Source organism: Misgurnus anguillicaudatus, chromosome 17 (genome assembly GCF_027580225.2).
Source record: "Misgurnus anguillicaudatus chromosome 17, ASM2758022v2, whole genome shotgun sequence".
NCBI lineage: Eukaryota > Metazoa > Chordata > Actinopteri > Cypriniformes > Cobitidae > Misgurnus > Misgurnus anguillicaudatus.
The window spans coordinates 5,110,717-5,124,454 of NC_073353.2; the positions used below are offsets into that span (position 1 = coordinate 5,110,717).

At 39.7% G+C, this 13,738-nt stretch overlaps 1 protein-coding gene across 2 annotated transcripts; it reads left to right on the plus strand.

The window, feature by feature from the left end:
- Positions 1–837: 837 nt before the first annotated feature.
- hnrnpa3 (heterogeneous nuclear ribonucleoprotein A3) lies at positions 838–13,353 on the plus strand. Of its 2 annotated transcripts, none has more exons than XM_073854867.1 (11): positions 838–990; positions 1,844–1,966; positions 2,192–2,338; positions 2,513–2,723; positions 4,480–4,569; positions 5,824–5,899; positions 6,022–6,080; positions 6,344–6,475; positions 6,742–6,879; positions 9,085–9,145; positions 10,088–13,353. In XM_073854867.1, the coding sequence occupies exons 1-10, from the start codon at positions 985–987 to the stop codon at positions 9,129–9,131; spliced, it is 1,029 nt and encodes a 342-aa protein (XP_073710968.1). In that variant the 5' UTR covers positions 838–984; the 3' UTR covers positions 9,132–9,145; positions 10,088–13,353. The 2 variants fall into 2 exon arrangements, with proteins under 2 accessions (XP_073710968.1, XP_073710967.1); XM_073854866.1 differs by lacking the exon at positions 10,088–13,353 and adding an exon at positions 9,236–9,793.
- Positions 13,354–13,738: the final 385 nt, after the last annotated feature.

Below are 13,738 nucleotides of genomic sequence, written 5' to 3' on the forward strand. Positions count from 1 at the left end.
AGGTTGTCTATATATGATTACTCAGCTTGTAAAAACCTAATGAGAAACATTTTGTGCCTATATAGGCTTATTGAACTGTGTGTCCTCCAGGGTTACAAAATGGTAAAGAAAGTTAATTCTGGGAGTAGGTCAGGCATCTGTATTGTAATTTTACTTTTGTGGCACCATGTTTTAATTTACACAATACAATAAGTAAGATGTAGGGTAAAAGCATAAAAAAACAAAAACAAATGAAAGCTCAGGGAAACTTTATCCTGCCTGAAATGAGCAGTGAGAGTTCAAAAATAGTGAATTCTGTGTGTTTCACTTGTGTATTTACAGTAGCTACAGTCATTTACTCATGAGTCAGTGTTGTATTAGCCTACATAAACATTCACCCACAGACACACAGGTACACTTGACCTGTTTACAATAACCACAACTACAGACTCTTGTTAGCGTCTGTAATCTAACTGCAGATCTAAAAGTTGCATCATCTCAATTATAGAGGGCTTATGTTATCATCAAGATCAGATGAACGGTTTTTATTTTTTAGATCAATTGCTTAGTTGTAAAGTGTTGTTAATTTTAATTAATCTGTTTGTTATGGTATTTTTACAAGCAAAGTACAAAACGTTATTTTAAAAAAGACTCCTTCATACATATTTATTCATTCTGGATTTTTTTCAGCCAAGAACAAGTGGGTCTGCCAAAAAAAACTTACCCACCAAAACATATATGAGTCACAATCAGTTACTTACAGTCACATTTCCTGTAGAAAGTCTAGAGTGGATTTATACTGTTATATAAAGTGTAAGAAATGTATAAAATGTAACATATAAACATAAACCACAACAATAAAAATACTCGTAATGATAAAAGCATGTCATTTATGTGAATTAAATAAGAAAAGTGTCCTGCAGCGCCTCCTCTGCCCGATGTGTGACATGTACGGCGCGCGTAAACTCGAAGCAAGGGCGTGCAAACTCTCTGCAGAGCTGCAGCATGGAGGTAATGCGCATTAATATTACTAAAATGACACGGGTTCTGCATTAAGTATGTTAACACTATTTAAAATGAATCGTTTTTATTCCACGCGAAATATCAAACACGTCAATCTGCTGTACTTGTGCATGCTTGTAGTGATACATGGCGACGCAGCACGTTCCTGTGACCGGCTGGATTTGAACTTACCGACATACGTGCACGCAAAATTCAGCCTATTGTTTTGTAATGGGTTGTTATAAAGTACTGAAAATAACGTACAGTGTTTGTAATATTATTATTCCAACGTAAACAACAATATGGAGGAAACGCCGACATCTAAAATGGCGCGTGAATGTGTCGGCATGGAATATTCTAGACGGTCATCGGTTTTATTACCAGCATATTTCCACTTAACAAGCACATATGTGTTATGACCCTTATTTATTATCTGTATAATAATCGATTGAGACCGATATTATTAGATTGCGATTGCGCTGGGAGTAATATGACAAACTTTACTATGGCGTGGGCTTAATATTAATTATTTTGTGCGTAGGTAATTATATAATTTTCTAGAGCGTCCAATCACGTAAAGTTAACTAATGTATACGAGGCAAGCCGTATAGTACGATTCGACAGGACTGGACTAAAGTCACACAGTCTTATTAATATTCATGACGCAAGCCTTTCCCGAAATATGATTTGTGAATCCCCTTTTGCGCAACCCTACACACTCTGAAGATGCTTATTTCAGATTTGGGGTTGATTTTTATAACTTAAGGGCATTTTGTAACACATGCATATTTCATAATAATAGTTTGATATTGAAAGATTGATTTTTAAAATCTGATGTTATGTCTGTGTTTGATATGATCAGGGTCGTAACAGTAAGGAGCCTGAGCAGCTCAGGAAGCTGTTTATCGGTGGTCTCAGTTTTGAGACGACGGAGGACAGTTTACGAACTCACTTTGAGCAATGGGGCAAACTCACAGACTGTGTGGTAAGTGTGAAGCATAATCACTATTATTCATGCCAACTTTATGTGTCTGTATCAACGCTAGAATACATTCATCAAAACCTCAAAAATTTGTGTTTTTGGGATGTTGTGTCAAAGTTGCAGTATAGTATTTCCTGTAAGCATAATTTGGTACCACCTGGTAGCACCATGGTTCTGCAAAAGAATAATGTGTAACTTACGGATGATGTCATTAATGTCTCTTCTCAGGTAATGAGAGATCCAGGTAACAAACGCTCACGCGGTTTCGGTTTCGTAACGTATTCCTGCGTAGCCGAAGTGGATGCGGCGATGGCAGCGCGGCCACACAAAGTGGACGGCCGTGTGGTTGAGCCCAAACGTGCGGTTTCCAGAGAGGTCCGCTTACATTCACTCAAGAAACCTGTGATTCACATGAAACTTTTAGCAGTCACAACAGAGACTTTTCTAGAGTTACACGTTCTGTTTATTATTGTCTTGTACCAGAGATACTACATGTGTTTGTGAACTGCATTCAAGTAAATCCATATTTGATATTCTGTGATTATCCAGGACTCTAATAAACCAGGAGCCCATATAACAGTGAAGAAGATATTTGTCGGTGGAATAAAGGAGGACACGGACGAGTATCATATCAGAGATTACTTTGAGCGCTATGGAAAGATCGATTGTGTTGATATAATGGAGGAGCGTTCGACAGGGAAAAAGAGAGGATTCTGTTTCGTAACTTTTGATGATCACGATACTGTAGACAAAATTGTTGGTGAGTCAAAACAGATTTACATTTAAATGACTTTAATATTTACACCATTTCGGACAAGGCCCTGTGTCCACCGGAGCGTTTTCTCTTGCGGCCGGCGTATGTTTTCAATTGAAGAGCTCAGATGCAAAAGCAGCTAAATGCCACCTCCGCCAAACATGAGATGATGATATTAAAGAGCACCTATGCACATTTTTTAATTTCCTTTGGTGTGTATCGTCCTTAGTACGATATGCAAAAAGTACACACCCCAAAGTAACGATGACGCAAGTTTTCTAAATCTCTTTTCTTGGACTACAACAAACACACAGATTGTAATTCTTCCAGCTTCAGACTTACAGCCTGTAAGTTAACTCCTGTTAGTAACCGAATCTTTCAAACATGGTAAGAAGCATCACGTTTCCGGTTGACGTCAGAGGTATTCAGGCCAATCACAACGTACAGATTAGCTGGCCAATCAGGGGAACAGTGCTTTTCAAATGTGTTTAAGGAAGAGAGTGAAATCTGGACAGGGCTCAACCTAAAGGACTGTCCGGTGGCACGGGGCAAGCGTGAGAGACGCTTAGGCCAGTAAAAAGTATTGTCACTTGCCCGATCGTGCCAGTGCTTCACCCTAAGTCACTAAAATATATTTTCATCGATGTATATTATTTAACATCTTGGAAGCAGACATTTACTTGTGTAAAACACGATAAAAGAAACGATGCAATATTTTGCACAATTTGCTGTAAGTTTACAGGTAAAGCAGAAAAGTTGGAAGCCTTTTTTCGTTGGAACATGTCTGTTGTATGTATACAATTATATTTGACTTTTGAATTATTATTTTCAAATATATGACACTAACATTTTTTATTGGGGTCAGTGACAATTTTGGCAGGGAAAGTGAAAACCTGAACCACTGGCCCGACTGGGTCAGTATAAGAAATTCTTTGCGTTGAGCCCTGCTGGAGCTACAAAAATGTACGGTATGTGGAAAATACGGGCGGGACAAATATCACATCAACAAACCAGTGCATCGTCCAACGACTGGTAAACAAAACTAAAGCCTTTTTAAGTTGCGTCACCATATTTGCAACGCCTCCAGGTTTTGCTAAAGCAAGACTTGTCAGATTCTTTGCATGTGCAAAGATTTCATTCTTTAACGGTTAACGATTGGCTCTTTTTACTGGAAAGGGGAACTTAAGCATCCATACTGACCGTTGTGTTCTCCCTTCATTTACATTTATGCATTTGGCAGATGCTTTTATCTAAAGCGACTTACAGTGCATCACAAAGTATGTGTGTTTCCTGGGTTCGTAATCCATAAGCTTTTGAGCTGCTAATGCAATACTTTACCACCGAGCTATACAGGAACCCATTCATATCAATACCAGTGAAACATCTTGGTTATATTAAGTATCTTTGAACAAAACAGATGTATCATAGTGCTCCTAAATATCTAGGTGGTAGATTATTGCGTTAGGAGCGCAAAAGGTCATAGGTTTGAACCCAGCGAACACACATGCTGATAAAAAATGTATAGCTGGTAATGCACTGTTGCTTTGGATAAAAGCGTCTGCAAGTGTCCACAGCCGGCATTTGCCTGACGCTTTCAGTTACGTTTAAATGCTTTGGTGGACACATGGCCTAATGGGTTAAAAATATCAGTAATAATAACTCATTATACTCATTAGCCATTTACAATAAATACTAAAAGTAAATAAAAGAAGGAAACCATAAAAGTTTTCTAGATGATCATATATATGATTTCTTTTTCCAGCACAAAAATATCACACAATCAACTCGCATAACTGTGAAGTAAGAAAAGCTCTTCCAAAGCAAGAGATGCAGTCCGTCTCTAATCAGAGATGTAAGTATTGCTTTTTACGTTTTAAACAATTTAAAGGTGCCATAAAATGTTAAATTGTATTTATTTAGGCATAGATAATAATAAGAGTTGTGTAGATGGTAATGACATATCGTGAGCATCAAACGCGATTGTTTCCTCCTCCTTATGTAAACCTCGTGCATGCAAAAGGCCACTGGAAAACACACCAATCTCAACATAACACCAACTGTGAAGTTACAGTCATGCTGTATGCCCCAACATTAAATTAAAGGTGACATAGAATGATTGAACAGAGTATTTATCCTTGTTTTGTGATGTGACATGTAGACAAATTTTTTTTGTTTGGGTCTGTAATGCCTTAAAAGCTTCCTAAAAACCTCTCTCAGATAGCTCTATTAGGGTGGGGGATTTTAAACAAGTGGTTTTGCACCTATTTGGCTCCCCCTACTGGCTTAACTTGCAATCTCATTACTGATTGGCTGACTTTGCTGCCACTCAAAAAATGTAGCCAATTATTTTAAAGTGGAGGGGCAGTTAGATGCCTGTGATGTCATAAGCATCAGTTTTTCAGATTGGGCTGTTTTCTGGCTGACATTTTTAAAAGAGGATGAGACTGAGATGTTTAGCATGTTTAGCACTTTCTGTATGTTTGTGAATGTGGGTAGACTACCATTATTCAACAAAGACAAGGTAAAATGTTTTTTCATTCTCTGTCCCCTTTAACTACAATGTTGTTACAATGCTAAAACAAAGTTGTGACTGCTGAGTTTGCGCTATATGCTAACGTTTAGGCTAAAGTTCTACCATTGACGTTAGTTACGTTTTGCAGGTCCATACTGAAAAAAACACACACGTACCACTCAGAAATGTTCATAAACAATCTCTAAACAATTCATTATTCCTCAAAATCTGTATCTTCATCTGATACAGACTCAAACATAAGATCTGTTTACATACACACAGAGAAACAGCCAATCAGAGCAGAGCTTAACATTATTATTCGTGACCCTTTCAAATAAGGTAATAATAGACCATTTCATTCTAAAGGCAAATCCTGGGGTTGTAAATGGACATGTAAAACCATCTCTGGATCATTTTTGTATTTAATAAAGCCACAAACCTTCTATGTAGATATCAGAGAACAACTAAACAGATTATTTCAATGCATTCTTTGGCACCTTTAAGCATCAGTGTTTTATGTGAACGTATGCTGTGTTTACATGATCATGTGTGATTAAATGCTTGTTGTGTTTGGATTTCTGTGGTATCTTTTAGTTCGTGGTGGTGGTGGTGGTGGAGGAGGTAATTTCATGGGCCGAGGAGGAAACTTTGGAGGTGACAACTTTGGCAGAGGAGGAAGACATCTGATACCGTACATCTGATCCTGTTTGTGTAGTGTAGATTGCATCTACAGTTTGTTCAGTAACACCTAAAGTGTAAGTGATCCTTCAGTAATACGGCTGTATGGTTTACAGGAGGATACGGAGGCGGCCGCGGTGGTTATGGAGGAGGAGATGGATACAATGGATTTGGTGGGGACTCTATTAAATTAGAGCGCTTTATGAAAAATGTTTTCTTTGCAGACAGTTAATTTGTGTAAAATTGATGTTTGCTGCAGGGCTTGACGTGACAGTATTGTTATAATATCAGTTTGTGATAAACATGGTCCGCGTTTCCCGAGCTGAAAAAACAATGATGTGCCAGCACATGTCAGAATCAGTCAGTCTGTCATGCAGCATAAAGGTTATTGCTGAACTGATCTTATCGACGTGCATGTTTGTGTATTTGATGTTAGGTGGTAACTATGGAGGCGGTCCTGGATACGGAGGTGGCCGCGGGGGTTATGGTGGAGGCCCTGGATACGGTAACCAAGGCGGAGGAGGCTTTGGAGGATACAATAACTACAATGATGGAGGGAATTTTGGAGGTACTTACTTGAAATAAAGTTGCAGCTGTTCAAAATGACATGCTTCGAGTTGGGTTAAGTTTACATGTTTTCCCTGTGTCAGCTTGGGTTTATTATTACAGTCCAAAGACATCCAGGTTAGGTGATTTCGAGATGCTAAATTGTCCCCAATTTATATGTAGGTCAACTTGTGTGTATGAATAAAGCCATAGATGCTAAAATGATATTAAGAAATAAAAAGAAGGGAAAGAATTGGTGACTACTGATGATCTTTACCTGTGTCTCAGGTAACTTTGGTGGTGGTGGTGGTGGAGGAGGAGGAGGAGGGAATTACAACGACTTTGGGAATTATGGAGGACAGCAGTCCAATTACGGCCCCATGAAGGGAAATAACTTTGGAGGAAGAAACTCAGGTCCTTACGGAGGTAAATGCACGCAAAACTAAATCGGCAGCAGTCTGGCCAAAGTAAGGTACAAAAATGACCACATTATACCATCAATTCTTTTGTTGGATATTGTGACAGTGGCATGTTTATTAGTATTCCTCGGAGTAACATGTAAATATCACTGCAAGAGGCAAAGTTACATCGTTCATAAGGGGCCGTTTATGTTTTTAACCGAACCTGGGAATGCTTAAAGTATTAGTCAGTTTTCTTAAAAAAAAATCCAGATGGATTACTCCCCTCATGTCATTCAGGGTGTTGATGTCTGTCTTTGTTCGGTCGAGAGGATGTTGTGTTTTTTGAGGAAAACATTTCAGGATTTTTCTCACTTTAATGGACCCCAACACGTAACAGATTTAATGATTCCGCGTCACAGGACTGGAGATAGACGAGAAGTTGTGGTTCAAAGTGCTTTTTTTTCTTGTCAAAAATGACAATCGTTTCGCTAGATAAGACCCTTATGCCTCGTTTGAGATCGTTTATAGTCCTTTGATACTCCGTTGAAAATGCAAGTTTAAACTGTATTGAAACTGTTTAGTGTTGGGGTCCATTAAAGTCCATTAAAATGAGAGGAATCCTGAAATGTTTTCCTCAAAAAACATAATTTCTTCTCAACTGAACAAAGAAAGACAACAACATTTTGAATGACATGGTGGTGAGTAAATGATCTGGATTTTTTTGTAAGAAAATGGACTAATCCTTTAAGAAGACGGATGTCAGAGTGTGAGTTTTTGAAATGAACGCTTTGTCGTCTACGTGTAAACTATGTAACTGTAAATCTGTGTTAATCGTAACGGCATGTGTTAATTCAGTCTATAGGCAAGCGCGAGTATAACCAAAACAAAAATGACAACATACAGGGCTGTGTTTGTGCTGCTCAAGATATTACTAAGTTTATAAACGCTTCACCAACAAAGTTTAAAAAATGTATAAAATGTATAAAAAAATAGAATGACAAAAGTAAATAGAAAGATCGGTTCATGAGATATTTAAATTTAGCGAGTACCGGTCGAGTCATTTAATGCTGTCGGTCGATCGGTGCATCCCTAGTTATCATTATTGTCCGGTGGTGTGGACGCTAATATAGTTAATGTTATAGTTATCGTTATTAGGCTTGTTGCAATAGTCGGTGAAACGGTGATTACCGGTGCTTCGGCCTCTCGCCGGTTGGATCACTTGCCCGACACCGTCTTTCACTGTCGTTTTGATATTTTCTTGTAATTAAATCATTTAGTTTCGTTAGAGAGAGCAAACACTAAAAACTGAATGTGTCTGCTACCAGATTTCAGCGGAGCTGAACGCGCGTCACGTCACAGAGCAGCAGGTGTCAGATTTCATTTATTTCTGTTAGTGTGCAAGGCGAGCTGACCGACCAGACGATGGCAGAAGCCGCGTGCTTACTCGTTTTTGTTATAATATACATAGATGATGTTTAATATATGCGAGATCGTTTTTTGTTGTGTTTTTCATTAAGAATAATAATAAACCCATCATTCAAGCAGCGCTTTGTAGAGGAATAGCCGGTTGCTCTGCTTGGGACTGGCGGGTTTCTGTCAGAAGTACCTGCGCAAATTGACTGAACCACTTAAACCAACTGTTGCACTCGCATTTGCACGCAAATTCATACGCGATTTTACAACAGCTGCATCTCATTCAAAAGTGAAAGTAAAATGCGCACGTCTGTATGTGCATTTATAAGCCCCTCCCACCCGGTGAAACAGATATAAACGGGTTTGTCACGCGCTGATTAACCGGTGGGAAAATTCTGTCACCGCAACAACCCTAATCGTTATATTGTGAACGGCCCTAAAACGCAGATCATTTTGACAGCGTTGTCGTGTGTACGTGAAGTTTTTCAAAAACTTTTTCATTTTTTGCCACATTGTTGTCATGTAAACGTAGCCTTAAGCTTGAAGTATAGTTCAGTTTTTACACATACACGAGGGTCCATGATTGTGCGCGTAACGCAAATTTAATCATCAGAATAGTACGCATGCACTGTTTGTGCACCGCTGGGTTTCTTTAATCACGCGTACAGGAAAATGTAGAATGAAGCCCAGGAGATGCATTGCATTTTGTTGGGTGGAACATCTGCGCATTTGACTGTTGATTGTTCGCGTACATGTTATAAATCACCATCACTCCCAGCTTAAGACGCTGCGTTTTGTACTGTTATATGTTTCACAGGTGGATATGGATCCGGTGGTGGAGGTTTTGGCTCCAGGCGATATTAACACACTTGACCCTGGTAAGTTCATCTCCACCTCACTGCAGAGTCTCAGCAGAAGTGCTACACAGAATGATGTGATGTGCTTTACTCTATGTGTGTGTTCAACAGATCCAGTGTTAGATGGAGATGAGGACAGATGAGTGGAGTGGGACAGAAAGATTACTGAGAGAGAGTGGGAGGGGCCAAGATCTGCCAGTTCAAGAGAGAGAGAGAGAGTAGATAGACTCTCTAGGACTTAGTGTGCGTGTGTGCGTACGACGTACGTGTGTGTGTGTGTTAGCAGATCTACAGTACATTCCTTTCATGCTCGACTTTACTTGCTCACATTTCCTTTTGTGCTTGTGCTTTTGTAAACGGTTTTGAGAGTTATTATGTTATCAAATACTGTAGTGAGAGCAGACATCAGTAAAATAAGTTAAGAGTATGAGGTATTTTTGGCCTTAAGTATTTGATTTGGAGATGTTTGATTTTATATGTCATGTTAGTGACTTTCCTGTATTTTTATATTGTGAGTAAACAGTACACGTGTTACAGTACAAACCATTAAATAAATGCAGAGTAGGGCATGTGACTTTGGAAAATCTGTAAAGATAGAAGTCCAGATTGTTGAACTATTTTGACAAATAAAAAAGCAATCAGTTTTGAAATAAAGTCTTGTTCAATTGAGTTTAGTGCGTCACTGAGTCTGAGGTGAGTGCAGATGTTCTGGCCGAATGTTGTTTTGTATGAAGATTAGAAACTGAAAGGTCTCGGGCGGTCTGGCCATTACATAACTGTCAGACAGAACGTCGGTCGACCGGACCAGGCCACAGTTTGGGTCAGAGAGAGGAGCGAGGAAAAATGTTTTTGTAGCTGTACTCGTGGAGAAAGCGAAGGAAGGCCTAGCGTGAGTATGATGAGGGTTTGAGAGAGACACGAGAGGATACGCAGGTAAGAGTAACTATTCTGCTTAATTTACAGATGACTAAAGAAGCTCCTGATCTACTGTAAGTGGCCGAATATCTTTTATGTCACGTTTTCAGCGGTGGTTCTGGATGGGTAAGATTGATAAATGGAAAATATATGGATTTGTCAAAGATATCCTACCACTTTTAAAGAGGAATTGAGATCATTTTCTCTTCATTTGTTCCAGTTACAGCCTGTGAAAGAAAACCTTGTGGGATAAACATTTCCATTCAAAATCAAAAGAAAAAAAATATTTTACAACACACAAAACTTTATGAAAATCTCTATTTAGAATGAAAATTCAAACGTTTGGATGCATTCATGTTAAAATGTCCACATAAAAATATATTTGACATTTGTACACTTGTTAAATTGTAAAGGTACAAAAGCAGTCACAGGGACAGTACCATTTAAAAATGTCTTGTTACCAAACACGAATTCAATGATTTGTGCGAGTAGATTACATACAAAGTTAATGCAAAGACGTGAATAGATGTGAACTCGCACGGGGTAATGTGAATCGAGTTGAAATCGAGTGAAAAATTCGCTTGACACAAAGTTAAATCCAGCGAGCAAATAAGAGCAGTTGTTCTCAAACTGGGGGCCCCAGTTTTATGACATTTTATAAAATACATTAATTTATCATGAATTATGTGTAATTAAACCTAAAAAAAAATAAGGGTACTAACCAACAGCACTACTTTGTATACTTTAATATATTTTGTCTAATTAAAATGTTACGTTTCAGAACAAAATTGTCATAAATTTTCTTTGGGGGGGGCTGCAAAGGAATGCACCGTACACAAGGGGGGCCGCACGCTGAAAAAGTTTGAGAACCACTGAATTAGAGCGAGGAACATGATGCTTCGTACACAGCATTATGGGGCGTACACATCAAATGCGAATTCAACGATTTGCGCAAGTAGATTACATACAAAGTCATAGATACGAATGCCGCAAATCAGCACAATTCCCACGAAAATGCGCTATTCGTCTCAAATGCGTCTTTTGCGCGAATTGAACTCGAGTGAAAAATTAGCATAACGCGAAGTTAAATCCTGCGAGTAAAGCTGCATTCGAACTGGCAGTAGCAGAGCGATGCAATCTCATTGATTCCAATGGAGATTTGCGACTTCCGGCAACATGAGCGACAGTGACCGTTGGCGACTGGATGGGGCGTGTCCAGTCACACGACAAAGTTGTGAAATGTTTAACTTTATGCTAATTATAAGCGACTTTCGAGAGCGACTACCAATAAAAACGAAGCAGTGGAGTTTACGTCATCCATCTCTCATCATGGACGGTACATATTTGTTTATGACAACCAGATTTAGAAACGCCTCTTTTGAAAGAGACAAGCGACACACAGCGACAAGTCGCTTATAATGTAAATGTACCTTAATCTAGAGCAGGGGTTGCGAACGTCTGGAGAGGCGCAGTCCTTCAGATTTTAGCTCCAACCCTGATTAAACCTCACCTGCCTGTAGCTTTCTAGTAACTCTTTAGATCTTGATTAACCTGTTCAAGTGTGTTTGATTAGAGCTGGAGCTGGACTCTGCTGGACTGCGGCTCTCCAGGACCCCACTCCTGATCTAGAGTGAGGAACGCAAAGTAGATTACATGCAAAGTTAATGCAAATACGCGAATTGACTTGAAACCGGGCAGAACGATTCGAATGATGCTAAATGGGTGGCGCGATTGCTGCGGAAACACACTATTCGCTTCATGTTTGGTGTGTACGCTAGGGAAGGATCACACAGTGGCTTTTTTTAAATAGTTTTCTATGGGCAGTGAGCGTGCGCGCTGTTTATTCACGCCAAACTTCGCGTTTTCTTCCCGCCACGCGTTTTTGCAGAAGCACTCTCAGTGGAAGAGTAATGGTGCATTCCCACCAGCAGCGGTAGAGGCGGCAAAAACGCGCTATTTGCGCGTAGTTGGACGCTTGAACATTTGAGTTCACTCGCTTCATTTGCGCGTGAAATTCTAGTCATTCGAGACGTGGAAATTCGCGTCATGGGAGGGGCTTCTGCGACTCTGCTGAGACTCCGCTTCCTGTAATCACGTCACTACTACAGCAAGGTCCTGATTGGTTAATGTTGCGTGGAAATCCGCCGAAGTTCTGATTTTTCAACCTGCGCATTTCCCGTGGCAAGTTAACCAAGCCGCAGGTACCGCGCCACAGGATGCCTAATCGCGTCTTTGCATTGACTTAACATGTATATCACCTGCGCTTGCTGCCTCTACCGCGGCTGGTGTAAACGCAGTATTATTCTACGTACACACCACACGCAGGGCATCGTAGATCACTAACTGTAGATTACTCGCGGGATTTAACTTCGTGTCATGCGAATTTTTCGCTCGAGTTGAATATTTTCAACTTGGGCGAACACGCGTTTGAGGCGAATAGCGTGTGTTTTTGCGGTAAACGCACCGCTCATATCGTGTCATTCGCATCGCCCCGTGCGAGGACGCGTCTGATCGCGTCTTTGCATTGACTTTGTATGTAATCTACTCCGCAATTGTTGATCTCGGTTCTGGTGTAAACCCACAGTTAGACGTCATTCACATTTTTTCCGTTGTCCAATCGAATAAGGAGAGAGGGCGGACCTTTTGTTGTGGTGACAGAAGTTTACAATATTTGGTTGAACATTTTTCAACTCTGGGAATGATGATGGAAAAAATGGGGAGCGCTGGCACTGCCGTTTTTGAAAAGCGACGCACTTCCATTGGAAACAGTTGAAAACATACGCCAACGTGAACGCCTTGGTCTGCACGCCCCCCTTACATATAAAGGCAGTTCTGTCCACCTCGCATTTAAAACGTGTGATCAGCCACTTAATATGCACCATTTACGTACAAAAATGTATACATACCTTGTACCTATTATTAGGTAATAACATGCACTCTTTAGGTACAAAGGTATCCAATTTGAAAGGGTAGTGAAATGTGACCTGGGTGTGTTTTATTTGAGATTTACTTGATTTTTGCTGAATCCCCATTTTACATGTGATCTCAAGTCACTTGACAGAAACTTTCAGGAAGATCATCAGTTTTAATCACGAGGCATTCAATTGTTTGTTATTCTTATCATTTTTAAGTAAAACTCTATTTGTGTGGGAGGATATTTTTCAATACAATCCATATATATTCACTTGTTATATTTATAAGGCGTTTAATAATGCTAACACCGTAAAAACATTTCTAATAAAGTTGAGAATGTATCTGTGTGAATGTACAGCCAGATTTGGTCTTATTTAATAAAAGTGTTTTTTTAAACCGTTTCAGAGTGTCAAGAATCTTTTTCTCTGTGTTGTGTTTTTGCATGAGTTCAGTGTTATTTGATCTCACGTGATGATGCTTATCTTCATCCAGACTAGAAATGAGACTTTGTTCCCTTGACCCTGAATGAAGGTCAGAAGAATCATGGCTAAATGTAGTTTTTAGTTTAGGTGCACTGCGTGAATCTTGTGAAAGCATTGACAGTTTAATGCAGTCTCGATGTGTAGGTGGTACAAAAGCATCTTTCGGTTATCAGACACTGAACTTATCAGTACAGTAAATGGCTCCTGCTCGGTGGCGTGTACATGCGGGTGTTTAAACAAGTCGGCCCAGTTTGCTAGCGTGACTGCAGTGTGAAAGGAAAGGGCTTGGTGCGTTCAAAGGTGA

Excerpts from the sequence above, each read along its gene's own strand:
- hnrnpa3 (XM_073854867.1), top strand. Across the intron at positions 4,570-5,823 it reads GTCCGTCTCTAATCAGAGAT|TTCGTGGTGGTGGTGGTGGT; the intron begins GTAAGTATTGCT and ends GGTATCTTTTAG. Across the intron at positions 6,880-9,084 it reads AAACTCAGGTCCTTACGGAG|GTGGATATGGATCCGGTGGT; the intron begins GTAAATGCACGC and ends TATGTTTCACAG.